This window comes from Pithys albifrons, chromosome 14 (genome assembly GCF_047495875.1).
Source record: "Pithys albifrons albifrons isolate INPA30051 chromosome 14, PitAlb_v1, whole genome shotgun sequence".
In the NCBI taxonomy this organism is placed as follows: Eukaryota; Metazoa; Chordata; class Aves; order Passeriformes; family Thamnophilidae; genus Pithys; species Pithys albifrons.
The window spans coordinates 15,793,266-15,815,558 of record NC_092471.1 but is presented as its reverse complement, the minus strand read 5'-3'; the positions used below and the strand labels follow the sequence as shown (position 1 = coordinate 15,815,558).

Sequence of the window (22,293 nt, the reverse complement as noted above, 5' to 3'; positions counted from 1 at the left end):
AGACTGGCAGAACATCATGATGACAGTTCTGAAAAACCATAGCACAAATGGTACCCAGTTCTGGATGCGTCAAATGCCTCCTGAAAGTACTCAAATCCCTAGAATGGTCTTCCTGGCTGAGCAACTCTGTTCATCCTTGTCTTGCACAGAACCAGGCTTGGTTTTACTGAGACTGTCCTGCCTGATGAGCCAGTTCTTTTCAAGGAGGCACACTCAGCCCAACCTCCAAAGCAAGTCAAAGCCAAATATCTGCTCTGTGCTGACCAGGGGCAGCCATGGTGTAGGGACAAGCTCCTTTTTGCTGCAAAACACCTTCTGCAGACCAGAGAGCGAAGGAAGGGGACCCAGCAGTTGGCAGGAGGATACCAAGCAAAGGTCTGTTTTCTCCCATGGCACAAAGGAAGAGTTGGTGTCCTGAACCTTCTGCATCTGGCCTGTTGCATGGACCATGAATTCCCTTGAATTGCTCTGATGAGCATGTTTGGGAGATGTCTGAAGGCCAAGTCTCCCTGAACTGGGGCTGGGCCAAGCCAGCTTGATTCCTGCTTTTTTGCCTCTCTCATGGTTCTTTTCACTTTTTCAGCCAATCAATAAAGGTTTTGAAAGTCCAGCTCCCTTCTCCAATTCTAATGAGCTGCATTCATCAAAGTAAAACACAGTATTTCAGTGCCCACTGCATGCTCATGGGTATTTTTAAAAGTAAAGCCATCCCATGCTGGCTGCTCAGGGGCCCCAGGAGACAGCAGAGGCAGAGGTCGTGTCTCAATGAAATTGCAACAGCCATGAAACTTCAGTCCTTCTCCAGTCTATGCATAGACCATTTTTTTCCTGGTTCTTTCCTTCTTTGGTTGCTCCCCAAATGACATTGGACTGTTGCCCATTTAGCAGTGGAAGCAGCTGATAGTGATTGAATAATTTTGCAGTTGGATGTGTAAGGCAGCACTTGCTGTGTTGTTTTGTGCCTGATTGGATTAGTATGGCTCTTTACATAGCTGATTGCTGCAAACTTGATATTCTTTCTGAGCTTCCAGTGTTCATTAGAAATTCCCATTTTGAATAAATGCTTATGCAAGAAAATATGCTTTCTGGGTTTTTCAGATGAAATGAGAGCACACTAAACTTCTATGTTTGTGTTGGTAAATTCTTCAACCAAAAATCCCAGAATGAGCTTGGAAAAACATATCTCATCCAGTGATAATTTTTTCTTTCTTTTTTTATTCTTTTTCCCTATCATCATTGTAGGGAATACTTCTTTAAAAGTCATTCAGCAATTTCATCAGCTGAATACTTGGAGTTGAGATACATCTTGGTGCTTCATTGAATGCCCACTTTCTAGAGCAGTTTCCACAGTGCATGTGCCGGAGTAACCCTCACTATTCTGAAGCATCTCTCATTTGCAGTAGCTGTGATCATGCCTTTTTATAGCAAAAGTTCCTCTCAAGGCCTCCCCACTTCAGCTTTCCAACAGATAAGACATATCAGCTAATGAAATAAATAGCTCAAGTAGCTCACGTTCAGAATTTAGATGCTCTCAGCAGGAGGAGTATTTGGGGACTAGGAAGATGTGATGGGAGCAGGGTGGGTACAGTGGCTAGATGCAGGTGCTTGCATTCATCTATCTGCCCTTCAGTGTGAGTCCTGTTGACAGATGTCTAGAGTCCTTACAAAAGAAAAAACCCAAACAAACCCACAGAACGAGGTGTTATCTTTATTCATGACAGTTTCCACTGTCTCCTTTCTCTCCCTTGTCCTGTTATCAGAAACGGCTTGTACAGAGTCAGTTTAAAACTCTTCCAGTTTCCTGCAGAGTCTCTTTAAAACTCCTCCAGTTTTCCTGGGTCCATTAAGGGCTGGAATTGCATCAACTGGCTTCACAAATGGCAGCAGGTAGGGAAGACCCACGTGGGCTGTGGAAAGCTCAGGGCTTCTCAGCTGTCCTTGGGATGGTGTTCCAGGAGCAATCCATCAAACACAAGTGGTACAGAAGTTACAAGCAGAGTTAGCATCCCACAGATGCATGGAATGGCTTTCCTGCTGGGGATCTGAAATGGAACAGACTGTTATTCCCAGTACAGAGAGAGCTGAGGACATGCTGCAGGATCCCTGTCAGACAGTACCATATCCCAATGGCAATGCAGGAAGCATTTGCTTTCCACAGATTTCTTGTTAACATTTACACTTTGCCTGAATGTCATGAACCAAAATATTTGAAAGGTGTTATATACAAACCAAAGATAAAGCAGTGTCAGACTTCATGCATCCAGCTAACAAATAGATATTAGTTCTTCTCTAATATACAAAAGTATATTACAAAAGTATTTCTATAGCCAGTGATATCATGAGTGATACCTTAAAAGATGTATTAGAAAAGCTACCTGCTTGCTTACACTATATGGCCATGAGGAAAAGCTATATGGCCATGAGGAAAAGCTGATAGTCATCAGTACCAGAGGATCAGTTCTAAGTGACCTCTCAGACCTGAAGAAAATATCCAGTACCAATACTTTGGATATAGGCAAATTTATTCACTGCATCTGCTTTCCCCATGTGCTGTCATTGATGTGAATGCAAACTGGGATAGGAGTGCAAAGAGAATGAGCTTTTAGCCCATTAAAGTGGCACTTCCCTAACACAGCTAGTACAAATCTCTGCTCTTGAGTGGTTTGGGGCATGATAATGGCTTTATTCATGCTGTGGTTTGTGCAAGTAACTGCTGCATTTAACAAAAGCAGTCTGGGCTCTTATGAGCAGTATTTGAGTCTCTGCTGTGAGTTTATGGGTTGCTGTAGAGGCATTTCATATCAGAAACAGGCACACTTACAAATGTTGTTTACTGAAAATAAACTATTTGGTGTCCAATCTTGGAGCATCTATTAATGTTTGGCCCTTAGATATTTAATATGTTGTTTCATTTATAACTGTAGTTACAAATAGTTCTAGACACCTACATAAAAACACATCACTTGGACAGACTTCCTTGGTGCTTACCTTTTCTTGCACTGGACAATCAACATAAATATTATGAGGCTACTTGACAAACTCAGAATGACTGGAATGAGGATAAATAGCTGCTTGTCTTCTTTTCTGGACACTGCAAAGATAAATGAGAGCAAATAAGAAAATGTTAGAGTGGATTATATTACCTCCTACAAAACTTGGGCTCAGATGCAAAATCACTCTGTCCACATTTGTTACCCTACATGTTTATTTATTTATCTATTTATTACTGACATATGCCGGGTATGTATTACTATGTGGGGATATATATCCTGCAGATATATATGCAGTTACCACTATGGGCCTCTCTCCTGCCTTCTGCATCTTGCAGCAGAGCCAGTGCACATGAGGACAGCCCAAGACAGCGAAAGCAGCTGGTCTGTGGTGCAAGACAGCCAGGACGATGCCCTGTGGAGAGACTGTGAGTACCATGTGCCCTCTCTCACCCAGCAGTCACTCCTCCATCCCAGTTTCCCCATGCAGTGGGGAAAGGTGCTGGTGCAGAAGCATTAATATTTCAAGCCTTTCCTGCTCATTGCACTGGAGATGCAAAGCTGTAGGAATGGCTGTGCTGGAGTAGGTTGACGGTGTAACTAAGGCAGTAACTAAGCCTCCCACCTCCAGTGCTGGACACCAGTAGATGCCTGTGGCAGCCGTCAGCACTTGGTCCCAAACAGGCTTTATAAAGGATGTAAAAGAAACACTTTGTGTTCCATACCAGAGAAACACTCCTGTGCCCATTCACTCCAAAAGCCCTGGTCAGCACAAAAAAAATTTGTTCTCCCCCTGACACGAACACATGAAATGTGGCTCTGGTTTGCTCTGGGAATTGTTGCAGCAGTCTCCATTTGGGTTGACACAGGCTGGGAAACAAAACAGAAAGAACAAATGTCAAGGAATTTCGTGCCACCACCAATAGCTCTCTGCCACAACCTGATGTTCCTGAACATATTGTCCAGGCTCTGCAGACCCTTGGATTATGTTTTGGCAGTTTTAAATCATTTCATAATAGTTTTGGACCAGCTAATGCCAATAAAATGCTAATGAAGACAAATTATTGAAAATTCTTCCTGGAATGTCATCATGTATGTTGCCATTTACGCCTGATAATTCATGGAATTTTTCTTTTCATTACCTAAGAAGAGTCATGTGTTGAATATGGCAATTAAAGAAAAAATGTCCTTCAGGTGTCCCCTATTATTAATTAGTCCTTTTCATTTTTGCTGTCCAAACTGCACCTGCTTAATGCACAAGGAAAAAGCAGCCATGCACAAAAGATATGTTCTGTCTCATTCCACTTCTTTTGAGAGACGAGAATTATAGTTTCATTGGACCAAGTTGTGCCACCATATTTAGGGAAACTAAACACAGCAACTTTTAAATTTCCTTGATGACGGCTTTCTCAGATAACAGGCAGGAGATCTCAGAAAGTGCTTGCTTGGAGAGTCCTGCTGGGATCTCCCCCTGCTAAAACAAATGCTGCGGCTGGAGGTCAGGGGGGTTAAGTAGGAACATGTGTAGTGGAGCAGCCGATCAGTGTTTTCCACCAGCAGCACCAGCCGGCATCTCCTGCAGTCCATGCACAGGGCAGATAACACTGCCTGCAGCTTGGTGCCTCCCCACTGCCAGCCAGCAGCAGATCTCCCCCCCCTTCCCCTCCCTGCTCTACCTGCCAGGCAGGCTTGGCCTCCCCCAGATCCTCTGCCATCTCAACCTCATACTCCAGGCACTGAGGCGGCGTTTGGCCTCTCGGTGGGCTCCACATCACGTGGAGCTCCTCAGCTGCAGACATGGAAACCACCAGCTGCCTCGGGGGCGAGGGCTTTGCTAGGAGGGGGAACAGAAAGAGAGAAGGTCAAGAGTTGTGCTCAGACAGCTCCTGGTGGAAAAGCTTCAGTTAATCACCACCAGCCTCTGTCCCTTGTCCTCGCTAATGGGATTTCTGAGATCCCTCTGCTCTGATACACAATGCTGGAAGAGCAGGCTGTCCCAGAGGCTGGAGGATGTGTTACTTATTTTAGCTTGACACACAGGCTAGACTAGGTCCTTGTTCTGGGCTGCAGTGCAGGGGTTTTGAAACACTGGGGTGTGAGCACTGTGCTTGGCATGTCCCCCTCACATTGCAGCCAGCCAGCCAGCCCTCCGTTGGCCTTGGCCCTGCAGTGAGACACCACAGCAGTGTTGGCCTGTTACTCTCTATGTCCCAGGAAAGACTGGTTTATGTCAGATACCCAAAGCCATGCATGAAACACATGGCAGCACTAATTGAATTCAGAAATGCTGCTCATTAGCCCATGGCTTAGCTGGAGGACTAACTATTTATCTCTCTGACATGTGGGTAAATGCATCAGCACATAATAAAGACCAAGTACATGTAATGTTTGGACACCAGGCTATGCTTTGCTTTTACTGTCTCTGATGGGTTTGAGATCCACCTTTGCTCTGACAGACCCCATCACACCTTGCACTCAGTTTTCCCCAGCCCTTAGGTTGGTGTGAACAACAAAGGCTAAAGAGCTCTCCTGTGTTTGCAAAGGAGTGGAGCAGTGGCTTCAATTCCATCAGGAGTAAATGAAGATATCTCTGTGACAGTCCTGCTAGAGCCAAAAATACCATAGCTACTCTGCCATCTGCCCAGCAGGCCATATATGTCCCAAGTTGTTCAGCTGCCAAATGCAGCACTTGGAGGCACTCTCTGACCCTCCAGAGTATGTGCTGAGTGGTGTTGCAGAGAATCCTGGAAACTAAAATCCTGCGTGGCATGTGCCACAGCAGCTTTTCCAGGGAGAAATTCACCCAGAGACGTTACAGCCACCCACCTGCATTTGTTTGAACCCTCTCATGGAAGATGTGAGCCCTGTGGTGGCTGTGTGGGGCCCCACAGCCCTGCTGCTTCCCTGCCATTCTCACCCAGGTTTTGAAGGCGAAGGGTGGTGTACAGTGGCCGTAGCAGAGTGGCTGCTGCTGACCCATTGACACAAATGTTGAGATCCCGGTACTCTGCCTGGCTCAGGTTCCGCAGTGTGCAGCCCACATTCATCCCGTGGTCCTCGGTGTAATCCTCACACTGTGCTGCCTGGGCCAGCCCCTCGTACCTAGCAGGGCATAGGAAAACAGTCAAAGCAATGGCAGTTACCACTTGGGTAAAGCCTTTTTCTTAAAGATGGGACCTAAGCCTCGACACTGCCTGTATCCTACCCAAACTTTGTCGTTTGCAGCCTATTCAAACCACGGTGTTACCTGAACTCCTGCTATGGGAAAAGTATGGGGAGGAGAAAAAACCAAATTAACATGCACAGATGGCTGGTTTTTAGGGTCAAACTCTCCTCAAGTCCACTGCTGGTGCACAAGAGGTCTTACAAGGTGCCACTTAGGGACTGGAGCTGGTGAAGGTTTTGGCCCCTATTCATGGAGACAGCCATGCTCTTGTACTTTCTGCCCCATCAGCCACTGACTCTGAGTAGCAGAAAGGTTCCCTGCCAAGCCAAAATGAAGCTGCTTTTGGCAGGTGACATGTGCCATGAATGTAATGAGTGCTATGAAGCTGTTCCTGTTGATTGCAGGTCAGTCCCAGGCCTCTACATGGGCATGGAATGGAAACTCAGGGTGTGAGATAGGAAGGAGTTTGCTGGTTATTAACTTGTTTGCAACCACAACCCTGTCCTCTCAAACTGCCTTCTGCCTTTGGGGGCCACTCCCCAAAGCTTAGCTGCTGGCTCCATCCTGGAAATACTAAGTGGTGTTTCATATTACCTTTTAAAACTCTTGTTTGATGCCCTTGAGGCAGGGTTGAATCTGACCTCTGCAAACTAGACCTAATGAAAGCACATTATATTTGGAGGGGAAATCTCATGTGCTAATACCATAAAAACTGGATCATAGGGATCAAATCATGCCATGATTCCCTCCCAATCTTGTTATAAAATGGGATTCAGATCCAAATGCCTGTTTTTGTTACAGGCAATTAAATAAAGGTTGAAGTTTTTTTGTATTTGTTTTTCTTTTAGGCGTGAATCATGAATTTCCATGGTTTCCTTCAAGCAGACCTTTGCAGTTAGTGAAATGGTTTCAAATCAGTGCTTCTGCTTTGAAAACTATTCCAACAGCTACATGGAAACTCATTTTAAAATTCAGCCATGCTTTTCTACACATGAAACCCAGGCTAACTAGTCATACTTTCCATAGTATCATAGTAATTGAAACACAAATACAGTATTCACTTTGTCTGAAACCATTAATTCTAGCTATGTTCTTCCTGCAGAACAGAATTTAGGCAGAATTTTAAATTAAACTACTGAGAAACATGCATTATGATTACATTTTGGCAGCATGTTTGCTTGTATGAGATCTGCTAAGGCTATGAAAATATATTTGAAGACTAAAACTCTTCAGTTGCCAAGAAGCCCTACTCTTTGTCTGGGGTTCACTGAGTTTGGAAACCTCGTGTGGAATCCTGTCCTTTGGTGATGTAAGTGCTGTGGTCACGGGGAATGTGCCACCGGAACAATCCACATGTATTCAGCAAAGGGAAAACACAAGTCTTTGTGGTGGACAACATGCAGAAAGCACTCTATAGGGGTGAGTAAAAGGAAAGGAAGAAGTGAGAAGACTCTCCCTGGCAAAGGTCAGCATGAGCCTGATTTTAAGAAAGTAGGCAGGTTTTGGGCATTCCCTTGCCAGAATGCACATGTTGCTTGGGACATTATTTTGGCTTGTTCTGGGTGGATTGGGCAATAGTATTGCCAGCCATAAAAGCATATTTACTGTGGCAGATTAGTACCCTGAGAGATTCACTGGATTGATGTCTGGATATTTTTCTATTTTGCTGATACATACCAATAATACAGCCCATAATGTACGTCAGGAGGAGCAGGGAGACCTGGCTGCCAAGTGCACTTGAGATATTCCCAGTCATGATAGATGCAGTGGAAATTCTGGACCTGTGATTCCAGTTTTCCTGTGAATGAGAAGGAAATAATACCAGTTATTTAGCAATGTACCAGTCAGGCTGAGCAGAAATATTTTATGCATTCAAACAACTGTGTGCTACAGTTGAAAGACAGAAAAGGAAGAGAAAGGAAAAGAAAGCTAAAGAAAGCAAAAGAAGGCCAATGAGTGTTATTAGATAACTTTACTGCCAAGTGCTCTGTTTCTTAAAAAGGCCAGTTCATTTTAGAGCAGAAAGTTGCTTAACTGACCTTTTTATTCAGCAGTGGAGCTCTTGTAGGAGACCTGAGCAGAGCTGGGGTACAGGCAAAGGCAAATGACCCCAAACATCCAGTAACCACAACCACAGCCATTGGAAGCAGAGATGCTCTGGTGTCTTATACCTCAACAAGCCCTGCAGTGAGTTATCCATCCAACAACCCTCAGGCCCGCAGTGGTTCATGCAACAGGCTCATGCAAAGTACAAAGCTGCACCAGGTACCACAGGCTGTTCCTAACCTTGCAGTGGGACCTGAAAGGTAGCATAAATCCAGTCACTTTGCACCTCCACATCATTGGTGCACCGTCCCTTGAGCAGAGTCTGCACCTTCACTTCGGCAGTCCTGCTGAGGTCAAATCCAACTCTGAATTTTAGCTTCCTAGTAAAAATAACCTGGTTGAAAGAGATTTTTTTAAGCACCTCTTCTGTCACTAAGTGGGCTGCAGAATTAGCTACCCTTGCTCTCTCTCTAGCTGCAAACAGGCTCCTCTCTGTGCTCCAATGTCTCTTTACATTTCTGAGTTGCTTCACTTTCCCAATGCTTCTCCAGCACTATCATACCTCCTGCTGCATCCAGCCTTGCTGGCTTTCACACCCTCCATCCGCAGCACACCAGTAATGACAAGACAGAGCAGACTGTTTAAGGGGATCCCCAAGGAGCACTGGGGACCATCTGATGATGAGGGCATCACCACAAATCCAGGTAAATGACATTTGTTCATGACATGACATAACAGAAGGATCAATGCATTCAAACCACTGGAACAGTCTGGCTTTTTAATGGAAAGCTAGAACTGCTTTAGTATCACTCCTCCTTGAAAGGCAAACATAAACCTGTGCAGGAACTGTGTGTGGCTTGGCTTCGCAAATGAAGATTTGGGAAGGGTTGTTCCCCACGTGGGTGTGCCCTTCCAGCCTGCACAGTGGATTTTAGGTGAGGCTCAGCATGCACAGAACTGACCCCACCGTTTAAGTCCTGAGGTTCATCTGCCATGGCCGAGCGAGCTTGGACAGTGCCAGTGAAGTCCTCAGGACTAGAACCTACAGTACCTGGCATTTCCCAGGAGGTCTCCCATCCAAGTACTAATCCGGGGCTGTCCCTGCTGAGCTTCCGAGATCTGACGGGATCGGATGTCAGGGAGGCATTTAACTGCCTTTGTGCAGGCACTAAGGGCAGAACAACAGCCTGGATTTAGGAGGATTAACTCTTGCTTTGCCTTACCTTCCAGTCTGTATCACCAGTGTTGTGGTATTCAAACTTGTATTTCACTGTGCATTCACTGGAGGTTTGTACATTGGGTGGAGGTTTCCACTCGACATCGAGAGCACCTAAGAGTCCTGGGTCAGTGATCTGAAGGTCTCGAGGGGGAGCAACTACATTAAAAACAAGTCAGAGGGGGAAACAGAGTGTTACAGTAAAGAAAACAAACAAAAAACAGTTATGAAATTTGATGATATGCCAAACACAGCTGCTGGATGTGGAGGGAAGTGGTGCTGGTCCAGGTCCAGCCCTGGCTATTTAATAGCCTGTTCTCAACAAACAGGCACAAGCTCTGCTCCTGCCCACCCCCCAAAACCCAGCTGATGCTCCAAGAAAACACTCAAGGACCACTGAAAAGGCACACAGAATGCCACTTCTTTCACACTGTTTTTCAAGACGTTTTAAGCAAAACTGCTGTCTTTGGATGACATTTTATGTCCTATATTTGCATACCTTTAACTCATTATATTTACTGACTTTCAGGACAAGTATCTCTGCAAACATTATGTGCAGCACATGCACCAACACAGGATCACAGATCACAGCAGGCTGTGAGAGAGATTTATATTCCTTAACTGTAACAGACACAAATCACCCATATTGCTTTAAATATTTCAAGTATATTAAAGATTAATTAAAAAAAAGAATAAAAAGAGAGAAAAAGAGCAAAAAACCAGAGAGTTAAAATCATTCTTATTTTGGACATGCATCAGCTATGCAAAAATGTGCCTTTACAGTCAATTTGGCTTTTACCAAGCTATTGTACTGTGCTGCTATATGTTAATAAATCAATGGGCATTATGGAAGAATTCCATCCCAGGACAGGCCTCCTAAAGGTGCAGCTCTGCATGGAGTTGTCAGTCACATGACAAAAGCTGTTTGACTACTCAGTTTTATCTGCTCAAATGAAGTTGAGTTTTGTAACATATAAGGTCATTTTTCTCCACTGTCTAGAGGTGATGTTACCATTTGGTTTCTACATGTGTGGTGCATGGTATACTTTATTTGACAGTGATTTGGAGCCCATCTCCTGCAGTGTCAGTGGAACATTGCCACCCCTTCTCTGTTTGAATCTGGTCTCCAGATTCTCTGACACCTTTATCATGTCAGGATTTACATAATTTTTTTCCTTTTATTTCTTTAATAAATCCATTGGGAAAGCAGACTCTGGGAATATTTTTCAATGGAAGATGGTGACATAAATCAAACTTCAATGTGCTCCTTGTAAAGTTTGCAGGGTAAATCCCTGGAGGATTTGTCTCTTCTATAGAAATTCACCAAAAAGAAACACACTCCAGGCAGCAGTTTTAGGATCCCACTTTTCCCAGCATGGAAAGCTCCATGAGAGATTTGTTATTACATTAGACATCAATGTAGGAGATCATGGCAATGTATTTAGGGTGATGCTGGAGCAAGCGACAATTGACTATAATTATTCAGAGAAAAAAATTGATTTTATGCATTTTTCTGTGTAACAAGAACTCTCTCTCCCACCAGCTGTGAGTCCTGGGTTCCAAGGAGGGTGGTGGGCTTGCTCCAGCTCCAGTGGGGCATGGCCCTGCACGTGCAACATCTTGTATTCATGTTCCTGCAGAGGAGAGGATCAGATACTGCTACACTCAAACAGGCACAGGTTTCCCAGCATGGGCAGAGGAGAGGGAACAGGGGCACAGGAAACTCTGTCTGTGCAAGGAGTGCTCAAGCTGGACTCTCCATGAGCATCAGAGCTGGGGGTGGGGGCAAGGTGAAGGCATCTCACCCACCTCCTGGTCTTTATAAACATGCAAAGGCACCAGGAATGGGACAGGCAGCTCTGGGGACAGCAAGTCTGTAGGAACGGTGCTCCAAGAACTGCAGCTGCCAAAAATGAGCAAGTGGCTCATCCAGTATGGCCTTTTATAGCCACACTGAGGAGGGAGTGGGAAGAAGGCACAGGAATGTTCTTCCCAGCAGTGAGACCAGGCTGAGAACCATAGGGGCCAACAGGAGGGAGTTTTTCCACACCTGCTGGCAGCATTGTGAGCTGGGCTCTCCTGTGCTTGGGAAGCTTCTTCTCAGTGGATAAATGCTGATCCATGTAGCAATGCAAATAAGGAAGCAAAAAGCTACTTTGTCATGAGCCTGGTGATAAACTGTCAAGGGAGGATTAGATTGGTCAAAACTGGAATTTCTGACTGGAAACGATAATGCTTTAAAATTTATTTACATCCTGAGCTTCAACAAAACAGTCCTTTTTTTCTCCAAACAATTGCAATTGTAAACAGCAATTCTTGCAAAATAAATTTTGAGTGGATTTCAGAGGGAACAGAAAAGCTTCTTTGTGGGATGTGGCTTGCATTCTGGGATCTTTCTGCTCTATAAATGTCAGCAGTGCCTCTTGCAGTTTCTCCTTCTCACAAGAATACATTACATTACCAGTCTCACTCACATCATACAAAACACAGGACTAGAAATACTCTATTTCATTATCCAGTCTTGAAGGAAAGCTGTTTCTGAATGTTCCTTGAAAACAAACAAATTAACCACTTGCCTCCCTGACACTCATGGAGGTGAGTCAGATAGTGGTGTGCTGGCAAGACAGTCACAACCCCCATGACCACTCCTCCTGGATGCTGGGCACACTCCTGACAACATCACTGCTTTGGTGACAACTCCTGGTTGTCCCCAGCTGCCTCCAACCATTTGGCTCCACTCCATGCCATGTCTGAGGTGGTGCAAGCAGCAGGAGGGTCTGCAGCTTTCCACCGATTTTCCAGTGGAAAAATGGCAGCCTGTCAGGGTGCTCCCCATATGTCCCCTCTCTATGTCTGCACTTCTCTGTGCTGCTCAGAGAGGTTCAGGTGACTCTCCTGTTTTCGTAAACCCATTCTAAAGGCAACGTGCTTTGCTCAGCATGGCAGTGGCATGTTTGCTGGCAGCTTTCTGTGCAGGACAGGGAGTCTCTCAGTGGTCTCCTGAACAAGTTTTCACCCCTTCACCATGCATTGGTTGTGGCTGGGAGGGTCAGACCTGCTCACCAACCCCTGGGAGAAGGAAGGCCTTTAGGTGCAAAGTACCAGCTACTGGAGGGCAAAACAGTTGGGGCTGGCAGATGCAGTGCAGCCAAAAGGTGCTCGAGGGCTTTGAGCCAGGAGTGCTTGAAGTGCCATTGCCATGGATGATTGCTTGCAGAACAATATTTTTACAGGAGAAAGTATTATTCTTCACGTATGACTAAGCCTTGTATATCTTGTACCTTGCACAGTCTGTCTGTCTGTCTGGGATCACGCTCAGGAGCATTTATGTATACAAGCAGTATTTATATTTGATATCTCTATCTCAAACAATGTATTTCCTGTGCACCAAAGGCAGTTTCTGTTCCTTTCAAATTTACTCTGAGAAGTATCCACTAAACAAATAAAATGTATTTAGACAATGGATTACAGGTTTGTAAGTCAGCCACTTGCTGCAACGTGCACACACACACACACACACACACACACACACGAAGCTTGGATTGAAGGACTAACTCTATAAAGAGCTCAAGTTAACACGAAGCAGGGTTAGACAGGGACACAAAGAGCATGCTGAGGTAAAATCAGCACAGGTTTTACCTGTGGTGTGGGAGGAGGAGGAGACCACCACGCAGCCCCAGAGCAGCACCACGGAGAGCGTGCAGAGCCCGCGGAGAGCCATCGGAGGGGGCAGCTCAGGGTCCTGCCGGGCGGGCTGCGGCGTCAGGGGCTGGTCCTGCAGCTCCTCTGCGAGGGGGCTGGAAAGATCAAAGCGCTCTTCAAAGGCTTCAGTGCATCCGTGGAGCCCTGGAATTCCCTCTGCAGGCTGAGCACTGACAAGTGCCTTTTTACTCATTTACCCAGTCAGATTAATCATTTCCCAGAGGGCTCTTATTTGTAACTTTTGCTGATGGCAACACATGGATGGCTTTAGCTTCGTTTGAAATAGTTTGTGGCTGGCTAAGCACGTTCTCCAAAGGCTTGACAGCCTGCACTTCAGTCACCGGGGCGTCTGCTGCACGTCTTCTGTGGAAAGAGTGATTCAACTGACCCCCTGCGATACAGACTGCCTCGCACTGATGACATTTGCATAAAAAAAGAGCAAAACCAGAATGACTGAGCCTTGCCTTATCCAATAAACTGACACATCTTATGCAACTAACATCAGCCTCTGGCGTTCCAGGGTCAGGAATTGGTAGGAATGGTAGGAATGCCTGTGAGAATTTGTTTTCATCATAATTTTTGGAGGGAAGATGGGGTCTGAGAGGGAGAGGAGCAGAGTTGCCAGGGAAGGGGCTGCTCCTTCCTTCAGATTTCATGCTGAAGGTGGTTAGGAATTACTGCTGACAGACACACTTGCTCAGCACGCTTCCCTGTGTCTGAAAGCACATGGATTACAGGCTTTTAAGCAAAGAGGTTTTAATATTTTTGCATATAGATAGAGGTATAGCTATAGAGGGAGTTGATGAGACAGAAATATAGATATAGATGCAGATACAGGTATATAAATAAGTACAGACATAGATAATAATCTTTGTGAAAGTTTGAGGCTACTGCTTGAGCTCCATCCACTTGTGTAAGAACTTGGCAACATCTATGTGAGCATGCAGTGCATCACTGAGATCTATTCAGATTACAAACTCACTTTATATTGCCCACGTCACCTTAGCTAAAACAGGTGGACTCCCAGGTCATACTTAGGACCTGCAGCCACAGTGTGACTCAGTGAAAATGGGGCTCTGGTGAATGGCAGAACCTCAAGTCAGAGGGACCTTTTGAAATGTGAGGATTGGGGCCAACATTTAGAAAAGCGGCTCAGAGGAGCCAGAGGAGACAGGTTGTGCTGGCAGGGGTGTGTGTGTTTTAAAGTTACCAGAAATTCTGGCTGGCAACACATAGCAGCAACTCAAAATAAGCAATAATTTTAACACATAAGTCAATCACATAAGTGTAGTTTATTGTACACATAAGTATTATTATTACAGCAGTTATCAATACAGTATTTTCTCTGTTTCAATGTGAAATGAGAATGTATGGAGAAGTTCCACTCAGAAGAAATTATGAGAATTACACCTTAACACATCAAACACAACAGAAAACTTCTGTCAGTCCAAACCTGGCTGTAAGCATAAGTGTCTGTCTCAGAAAGGTCTCCCTATTCAGCCCAGAGATGCGGTGATATAGAGAGCTGGCTCACAGAGCTGGGCAAAGAAGCAGCTGAAACCCAGAGCTGCTGAACAGCAGCATTCAAGGACTGTGTGTGAATGTTAATGGGGGAAACTTTTTTCATTTCCAATATGGTTACTTTGATCATATTCATATGGTTTCACAAGGCAAGCCAAATCAAACAAAGGCTTTCACAGAAAGATGTAAAACTATCAAAATGCTCTTACCTGAACCTCTAAGTGCATGGGAGCCCATGTCCCTCTGCAGTGCCGAGCTTCTTATGGTTCATGGCTTCTCTGAACAAAAACTTTATGTCTCAGAGAAATCTTGAGGTTTTTAAAGAGATTTGAGGTTTTCCCTGTTCTCTCCAGGGATCATATGCCTCACTGCAATGCTACTGCACTCCGTACGCAATCAGAGGCTTTCCTAAGCCAGCACCAGAGGAGACACTGCTGGGATTTATGAAGTGCTGCTGTTAGCTGTTGCTGTTACTGTGCTGCAGTAGGTCAAAGGTGTGTTTGAAATATTGAAATGATTCATGAAAATGAGAAGCAAATGGCAGAGCAGGTGGAGTGCCAGAGCCCCTCGGCACAGCACTGGCACACAGCTGTCTTCGGAGCCCCTTGGCACAGCACTGGCACACAGCTGTCCCACAGCTGGGAGCCACAGCCCCACGCCCCACCTCGGCCCCACACATTGCCTCAACACACGTGGCTCCAGCTGGGGGTGCCCAGGGCCAGCCTCAGCATGACCCACCACAGCGCCTTCCCATAAGCTTGCTGGAGCAAATCCAGTCTCTCCTGGTTCTCAGGGCTCTGTGGGAAACACAGAGAATTATCCGTCCCCTTACCCCTCTCCTGTATTGCCTTGTCTCTCACCATCTACTTCATCCCTCCTTTTCTGCATCCCCTTGCAAGCCCTCCCGTGGCCTCAGCCTGGGGAACTCTGTGCAAGGAGCAGGGACTTCAACCACACCTGGTTTGCCCCAGGTGAGAACCGATGCCAAATACATCTTGCTGAAAAAGAATCTGCTGATTCTTGTTTCTTTACTAAGAATCCTGGTCAGTAATACTCAGGTCAGCCATCTCCATGTTGCCTGGTGAGCGCTGAAGGAATTTGGCTGCAGCAACTCCCCTCCAGGAGGGACAATGAAGGGCATTTCAGACAGACTGGAGCCGTGGTGCTCATGCCCTGACAGGCAATGGGCTTTGGCTCAGGCTGCATCTTCCCTTGGACAGATTTAGGCATAAACAATTTAGACATACAAAGAACATGTTAAATGGCATCAGGAACTGAAGGAGTGTTTCTTGCTGGGAAGAAAACTGTCCTCCAAGCACCTGTATAAGACTTATGGTATCACTGTTTGATTTGAGGCCCAAATGAATGTGTTATCACTTCCCTTCTCAGTTGTAGTCCATGGGAATGTTTTAGAGCAGCAAAGGCAGGATCAGGATTCTTTCCACCCTCCAGGTATTCTCTCCGTTTCTCTGTGTGCATGCACACATTGCCAGCCTGCTGCCTTGGCTGTGCAGACCTCAGGTGTGAAGCTGTTCCCATCACCTCACAGGCATTTGTTTCTGGCTCCAATAAGATGCTGTGGCAGTAGGTGCCAGTGGAGACAGCATGACCACTCAAAAGAGCAATTCTGAGCTTTTTGAACTTTCAAGGCAGTTGCAAGGAAAATTTCAGAACCTTTTAAATTTTTGCTATGCCAAAGGTAAAAAGTGATCCCATATGTCTGATTGTAACAACTGCCTCCAGGAACAGGCACCAGCTGCTGTGCGCTGGGTGAGACCACAGCTTTGAAAACAGAGAGGAGTGTGAGGAAGAGTACTCAGATGGTGAGGACCAGTTAGTCCTGATGGGTGTAAAGGGGAGTTCTGAAGTGGGGAATCAGAAATCTCATGACCCACTACTGTCCTGATCTGCAGTGGCATTTGGTTGGGAAACTGCCCCAGAGAACTATGAGGGTTTTACCTGTGATTGATTGGTGATCACTGAGCAAGTAAACAGCCTCTTGTTTCTCATCTTTCCACAGCAAAAAGTAGCATAAATTAGTCATGCTAAACCTGTTGCCTAAGAGCCCTGTGAATTTGGATGGTAAGGAGGTTATGTGTGGGTTATCCCTTCACTGAAATTGCACAGTGATGTTTGTTTCCTTCTTATTTCCTGAAAAGCATGGGGGGAAAAAAGTCCCTTGTTGCTGGTAAATGTATGGTCCGTTTTCAGAGTTATGCAAGATTAGAATTTAACATTTATGTATTCTCATTGTGTAAGCTATTTAAGCAGAAAAGGTCATACTGGACAGATCATTTGAAGCAAATGAGAAACATTTGCCAGCAGAGTAAATGCCAGTTCCCCAGTGCTAGAACTGGGTCAATTCCTGAGAAAATTAGCTTGGAAAAAAGGCATAGTTGGGATTTGCACCAAGAGGTCTCTACAACACAACCACCAGTGCTGGAGCACTGGTAAGGACCAGTGAGGGCAGGTTTGTGCTGAACAGTGCCTGCTGGTTCAGCCTCCTTCAGCCACCCTCCTACCCAAAACAACACCCTTTGCAAACTACAGGTGCTTTTCTCTTCCTCTTCTTTCCCATCTCTGGGACACACAGGAGAAATCCCTGCACGTGCTGGACCAGAGCCTCACAGTCTGGAGGTCAAGGCAGGGAACAGGCAGGCAATTTGTATTTTGCAAATGGGGTTAAGTTGCAAAAGTCTCATTCATGAAGTGATGACAAGCTCATAGAAGAAAATGTAAATGAAAACAGACCAGCTCTGACTCACCAGCAAGTGCCCTGACAAAGCTCTGAGCTGTCTCCAGGAACCATCACTGCTGGCTGGGCTCACTGCTGTGCCCACCTTCCTTTGGAGCCCCACAGTATCAGTAGCAAGACACCCCTGGCACCAGCACTGGGTAAAACCACAGGGATTGTTTCTTGTTTGATTGTCCTCCTTCCCTGTTGAAGCTGTATTTGGAAGTTGATTCATCTTGTTTGCTCATGAATGAGATTTTTTGGGACTTGTCAGCTGGGTGACTGACTCCTTGAGTTATTAGGTGCTCAGGAATATCTCACAGAAGATTCTTTCTCCTCCAGAAGCCTGGTCAGGTCCCAGAGCCTCAGAGCTGTTCTGCACTAAAGCCCAGCGAAAGCAAACTTTGGTAAAAGTGCCTCCAGGCTGAATAAGAGATTTCAAAGAGCAGAGAAGTCCCTGATCTGAGTTCTTCTTGGACTCTGACAGATATGCAGCTGCATGCAGAAATTAATAGTTGCATCTGTAAAAATCTACTTCTGTTTGATGAAATAAAGAAACAGCAGCATCATTGCTGAAACATTTCATTTCAAATGGCAAAGTGGTTGGCAAAGGTAATGGACCTAAATTTAAAAATGGGCCAAATCTTTTTTGGTTAAAATATTTTTATGTATTTATCCCATTTGTGCTACATTGGTTCTGTCAAGCAATCCATTGTCATCCTAGATTAGAATATTGGGATGTAGTAGTTCAGAATAAAAGCTTTTGACTTTGCAATTCACGTCTATGTTTAGAAGCAGCTTTCTATTTGACAAAATCAAAACAAAAAGGCTCCAGCTATGAACAGGCCATTTGGTATTGAATAGCATGAGTCATTTGATCCAAAGAGATAGTTTTGAAATTGTCAGTGGCATTGAAACATCAATGACTTGTAAAAGCCTCTTAACTGCCTCGTGTTTCAGAGAAGCCAGTCTCTTTTACAGGACTTGCATTAAACAAGCTCTTTCCAAGGTGCCGGAGTAGAGGACTCAGTAATTCTGACCAGAGCTGTGGCCTCCGGCACAATGTTATGGATTGCATTGGAAAGGGGTTGTCACCATGAGGAGACGTGCTAGGAAGAGGAGCACGTGACAGTGGAGACAGACTGAGTGTTGCAAGAAAGAAAATCCCTTCTTTGCATTAATAAACTAAACACTTAGATCTGTCATGGGATTTCAGGAAATGATGGAGGGAATCCAGACTCTCTAGCAATGCCCAGTGTCAATATTTACTTTTTTGGTGAGTGGAGACTTCAGTTTTCCACATTTCTTTGCTGATGGCTACTATACAGGCATCTTAAAAGGGACAGCAGCTGTTTGAATGTGTCTGTATCATGTAAGCCAACAAGGCAGCTGCCATGGAGTTGGCTCTGCTGAAATCTGTGCTTTCTGTAATCAGTGTTGTTCCCAGAAGGACCCATCCAGCCGAAAGCTGAATGTCCCACACTGCCTCGCTCTTTGGGATGACTCCATCCATGGCAGGTCCCAGCTGTGGCCGAGGCGCCCCTTGCACATATTCATCATCAGTTTCCTGGAACTCTCAATGAAAAGGTTTCTGTGTGGAGTGTGTCTCCTACCTGGGGAACACACCCTGGCCACAGTGTCTACATCCTGCCTGCTCCTGTCTTCACACGGAGTCATCTGCTCCATCAGCAATTTCATCCACAACCTGTACATGTCCTTTGCCCACACTGGGACTTGCTCTGACTCTCCCTCCTGTGCAGGCTGGGGTTTGGCAGAGACCATGAGAATAATTTAGTTCTTATTGTGGCACAGTATGAAGTTTTAATAAGGAACTCAGTGACTGGGTTCTGCCCTGGCACACCAGAACACGTAAAACTTTTGTAGAAAAGAGTTACAGGGTGGGCTAAGGAATTAGACAGCACTGACCAACATGTGTAGCTGCACTTGGGAATCAGGCTGTGGCAAAAATGGGCTCCAGGGCCTGGGAGTGTGCAGGTAGGCTGGGAGATGCTGGGCATCAGCAAGCTGGAAGGGGATCAGGAGCACAGCCTGGCATGCTGGAGCCCAAATTCTGCCCCTAAATGCTCCAGGGCATTACAGAAAGAACTGAAACAAAGGCACAAAGCTGTCAGAGCAAAAAGTAATGCTAAACAGCCACAAATACATGCAGAGATATATGTAAAAGAAGCTAAAATTTATCTCAGAAAGGCTCGGCTACACCTCCCAGCAGGAGCTGGGGTGGCAAAGAGCCACCACATGTGTGCAGAGCTTTGCTACAGAGCTGCTCTTGGCAGACCTGGCTGCTCCCAGCACCATGAGCACTGGGTGAAACTGGGTGCAATTGGGTGCAATTGGGTTTTGTGACTATGGCAGGCTCTGCCATAGGATGCAGGATTTACAGGGAAGATCTGTGTATCCCAGTCCCCACGAAGGTGCTGTTTTCCCTGTTGCTCCTGTTCCTCCCTGTCTGTACTCAAACCTGTGCTGCCCAGAGTTAGTGGAAGATGCTGGCCCTGAGAAGCAAAGCCCAGGGATGCTCCAGGACCCCTTCCCACTCTTCAGGCAAGAACAGCCAGAAAACACCTCATACTTAAGGGACTGAGCTCTGAGCCCACCTGGAGCAGACAACATGGAAACATGCAAAGACAAATTGTTCTCATCCTTACTGGCTCCCTCTGCCTCTCCCACCAGTCAGACAGGAGCCAACTACAGCCTCCTGGGCACCAGGCTCTGGCCATGTGGGTCCCTCTTAATAGTTAGAAAACAATCTCTATTTTCTTCCTCCCATCAAATCCATCAGCCCTGAGGAGTGCTGACACATTATTGGGACTCTCCTGCCATGGCCATGTTCAGCCTTTTGCCTGCAATGAATGTCCAGGTCTCAGCCCAGTCAGTCTCCCTCCAGAACATGCTGCTGGCAGGCATTGCACCATTATCTCCACTGGACACCTGCCCTGCCTTGTACCAGTTTTTTTCCCAGCAGCATTTCCTCCCAAATGCAATTACTCTTGTGGTAAAAGTAGAATCACAGAATCATAGAATATGTTGAGGTGGAAAGGACCCTTCTGGATTATCAGGTCCAACTCCTGCACCTGTGGTAATTCCTTCCAGTCTTGGTTTCAGGTTGCTCCAGAATTAGATGGACATATAAAAAAAGAGGTTGCATGAAGTGCTGCCTCAGTAACTATGAAAACAAGCCTGGCAGCAGAGCAGCAAACTGCAGGTTGGCCCTGAGACTGTGGATGGTAAAGGCAATGAGATGGGCAAAGCAGTGTGCTCAACAAGCAGCTGCCTCTGATGGCACCAGAACAGACAGTAAAAGCAGCCAATGCTCCATCTCAGCATTCAGGCTTTACTATACATTCTTAAAGTAAGAAATAGACTCCTGGCTTTCTCCTCTCTGTTTCATCCTCTAAAAGTGATTTTTCCTCTGCAAGCCACCAAGCCCTTGGGATAAGCAAAATAAATTTCCCTTTCCTTCTCCTTTAAACTCCATCCAATATCTTGTACTGGAGAGCTAACAGAGATCTTGGCAGAGGTCTTTGGTGCAATCAGTGTGCAGTGGGACTAATAAGTGAAAAGAAAGATATTCTGTACAGTTAAATGCCCTGACTTGTGGCACCAGGGGACCTGAAATTCCCACTCTCTTAATTTTTGTCTCCAGCTAGGATGCAGCACTGCCACTGTTGCGGGCAGGGCAGGATCTGCCAGGGGCTCAGCAGCCATCACCTCCATAGTTCCTGCTGGGCTCCAGCACACACACAGCAGGTACATCCCACAGGGAAACCAGGCCAAGCACCTGGGAGGCTGGCTGGGAGGAGTGGTCCTCCCTGCATAACAGTTCAGCCCAGGAGTTCTAGAGGCACCTTGCAGCCAGAGTCTAGTCCTGCCTTTTCTGCTATGAGCAGGATCTGGCAGCCAGTTCCAAAGGGATGAGCACAGGGTCAGTGCATGAGCAGGGCAGCTGGCACATGCAGCACAAAGGGCAAGGTCCAAAACACCATCATAGAATGGTCCTTGAACCCTGAGTCGCAACTCTGAGCATATAAAATAGCATTTTCCCTGGGGCAGGTGTTTCCCTGGAGTATGAGGGGACAGAAGTGCTGGCCTGCTCTCCTGTGCCTTCTCCACCCCATATTGTGACCAGGAATCACCAATGCAAACAGCAGCCCAAACCTTTATGGCTCACATAAACATGATGTCCTTTTCAGGTGCAGATCTTTGACCTTTCCCCCAAAAGTGAAGAGTGAGCCCAGAATAACTGCTTGGTGAGGACAGACAGCCTCTCCATAGAGGCTGCTGACAGCTCTTATCAGCAAGCCAATGCTGAAATAGGACAAGCCTAAATACTGGTAATTATATGAAAAGGTGTTTTAGTCTTCTCACAAAAGAAATACTATGAGAAGGCACTTAAGAAGGACCACAGGGAGGATTTTAGAACAGCCAGAATGTGGCTTGAAAGGAACAAGACACATATTGGTACAACAATGGTGTAAACACACACAAACTCAAACGCTTGTTTGAAGATATGCAACTTAAGCATCACCTTGAACTCTGAGCAGATGCAACCAAAGTTATTTCAGGAATACAAACATCGGTACCACTTAAAAATAAACAAGTGCTGTAAAACTCTTTCAAATTTATATAGATATTATGGGATGCATAAAAACATATTCTGTACTACCCATGAACAACTAAATTGAATTTCAAACACATACTCACACAAAATAAAATCATAATATAAAGTAGTTATGGCTTACCATAACACAGCAGGATTTTCCTTTGAGCCAGGTAGCGGGCCAGACAAAATATTTATTAGCTCTTAAAAAAAAGAAAGCTGAAACAGTAAAGCAGAAGAAAAAGTCCTGCATATGTTCCTGTTTCTAGAGAGCAAGTTTCAAGCAGCTGTATCTGGCAC

At 45.7% G+C, this 22,293-nt stretch overlaps 1 protein-coding gene across 4 annotated transcripts; it reads right to left on the bottom strand.

Annotated features, from left to right (window-relative positions):
* Window positions 1-1,688: 1,688 nt before the first annotated feature.
* LOC139678543 (interleukin-13 receptor subunit alpha-2-like) lies at window positions 1,689-22,293 on the bottom strand. Of its 4 annotated transcripts, none has more exons than XM_071569431.1 (10): window positions 22,136-22,293; window positions 13,058-13,483; window positions 9,426-9,577; window positions 8,443-8,596; window positions 7,834-7,954; window positions 5,908-6,092; window positions 4,667-4,824; window positions 3,716-3,860; window positions 2,989-3,091; window positions 1,689-2,042 (listed from the first exon to the last, which is right to left on the bottom strand). In XM_071569431.1, exons 2-10 carry the CDS (start codon window positions 13,311-13,313, stop codon window positions 2,000-2,002), a joined length of 1,317 nt encoding a protein of 438 aa, XP_071425532.1. In that variant the 5' UTR covers window positions 13,314-13,483; window positions 22,136-22,293; the 3' UTR covers window positions 1,689-1,999. The 4 variants fall into 4 exon arrangements, with proteins under 4 accessions (XP_071425532.1, XP_071425534.1, XP_071425531.1 ...); XM_071569433.1 differs by lacking the exon at window positions 22,136-22,293 and adding an exon at window positions 10,959-11,052 and having other exon boundaries at window positions 13,058-13,129; XM_071569430.1 differs by lacking the exon at window positions 22,136-22,293 and having other exon boundaries at window positions 13,058-13,509.

Excerpts from the sequence above, each read along its gene's own strand:
- LOC139678543 (XM_071569431.1), bottom strand. The coding sequence starts at position 13,313 with ATGAGTAAAAAGGCACTTGTCAGTGCTCAGCCTGCAGAGGGAATTCCA. Across the intron at positions 7,955-8,442 it reads CTTTCAGGTCCCACTGCAAG|GAAAACTGGAATCACAGGTC; the intron begins GTTAGGAACAGC and ends TCTCATTCACAG. Across the intron at positions 6,093-7,833 it reads CATTATGGGCTGTATTATTG|GTACGAGGGGCTGGCCCAGG; the intron begins GTATGTATCAGC and ends ATGCCCTGCTAG.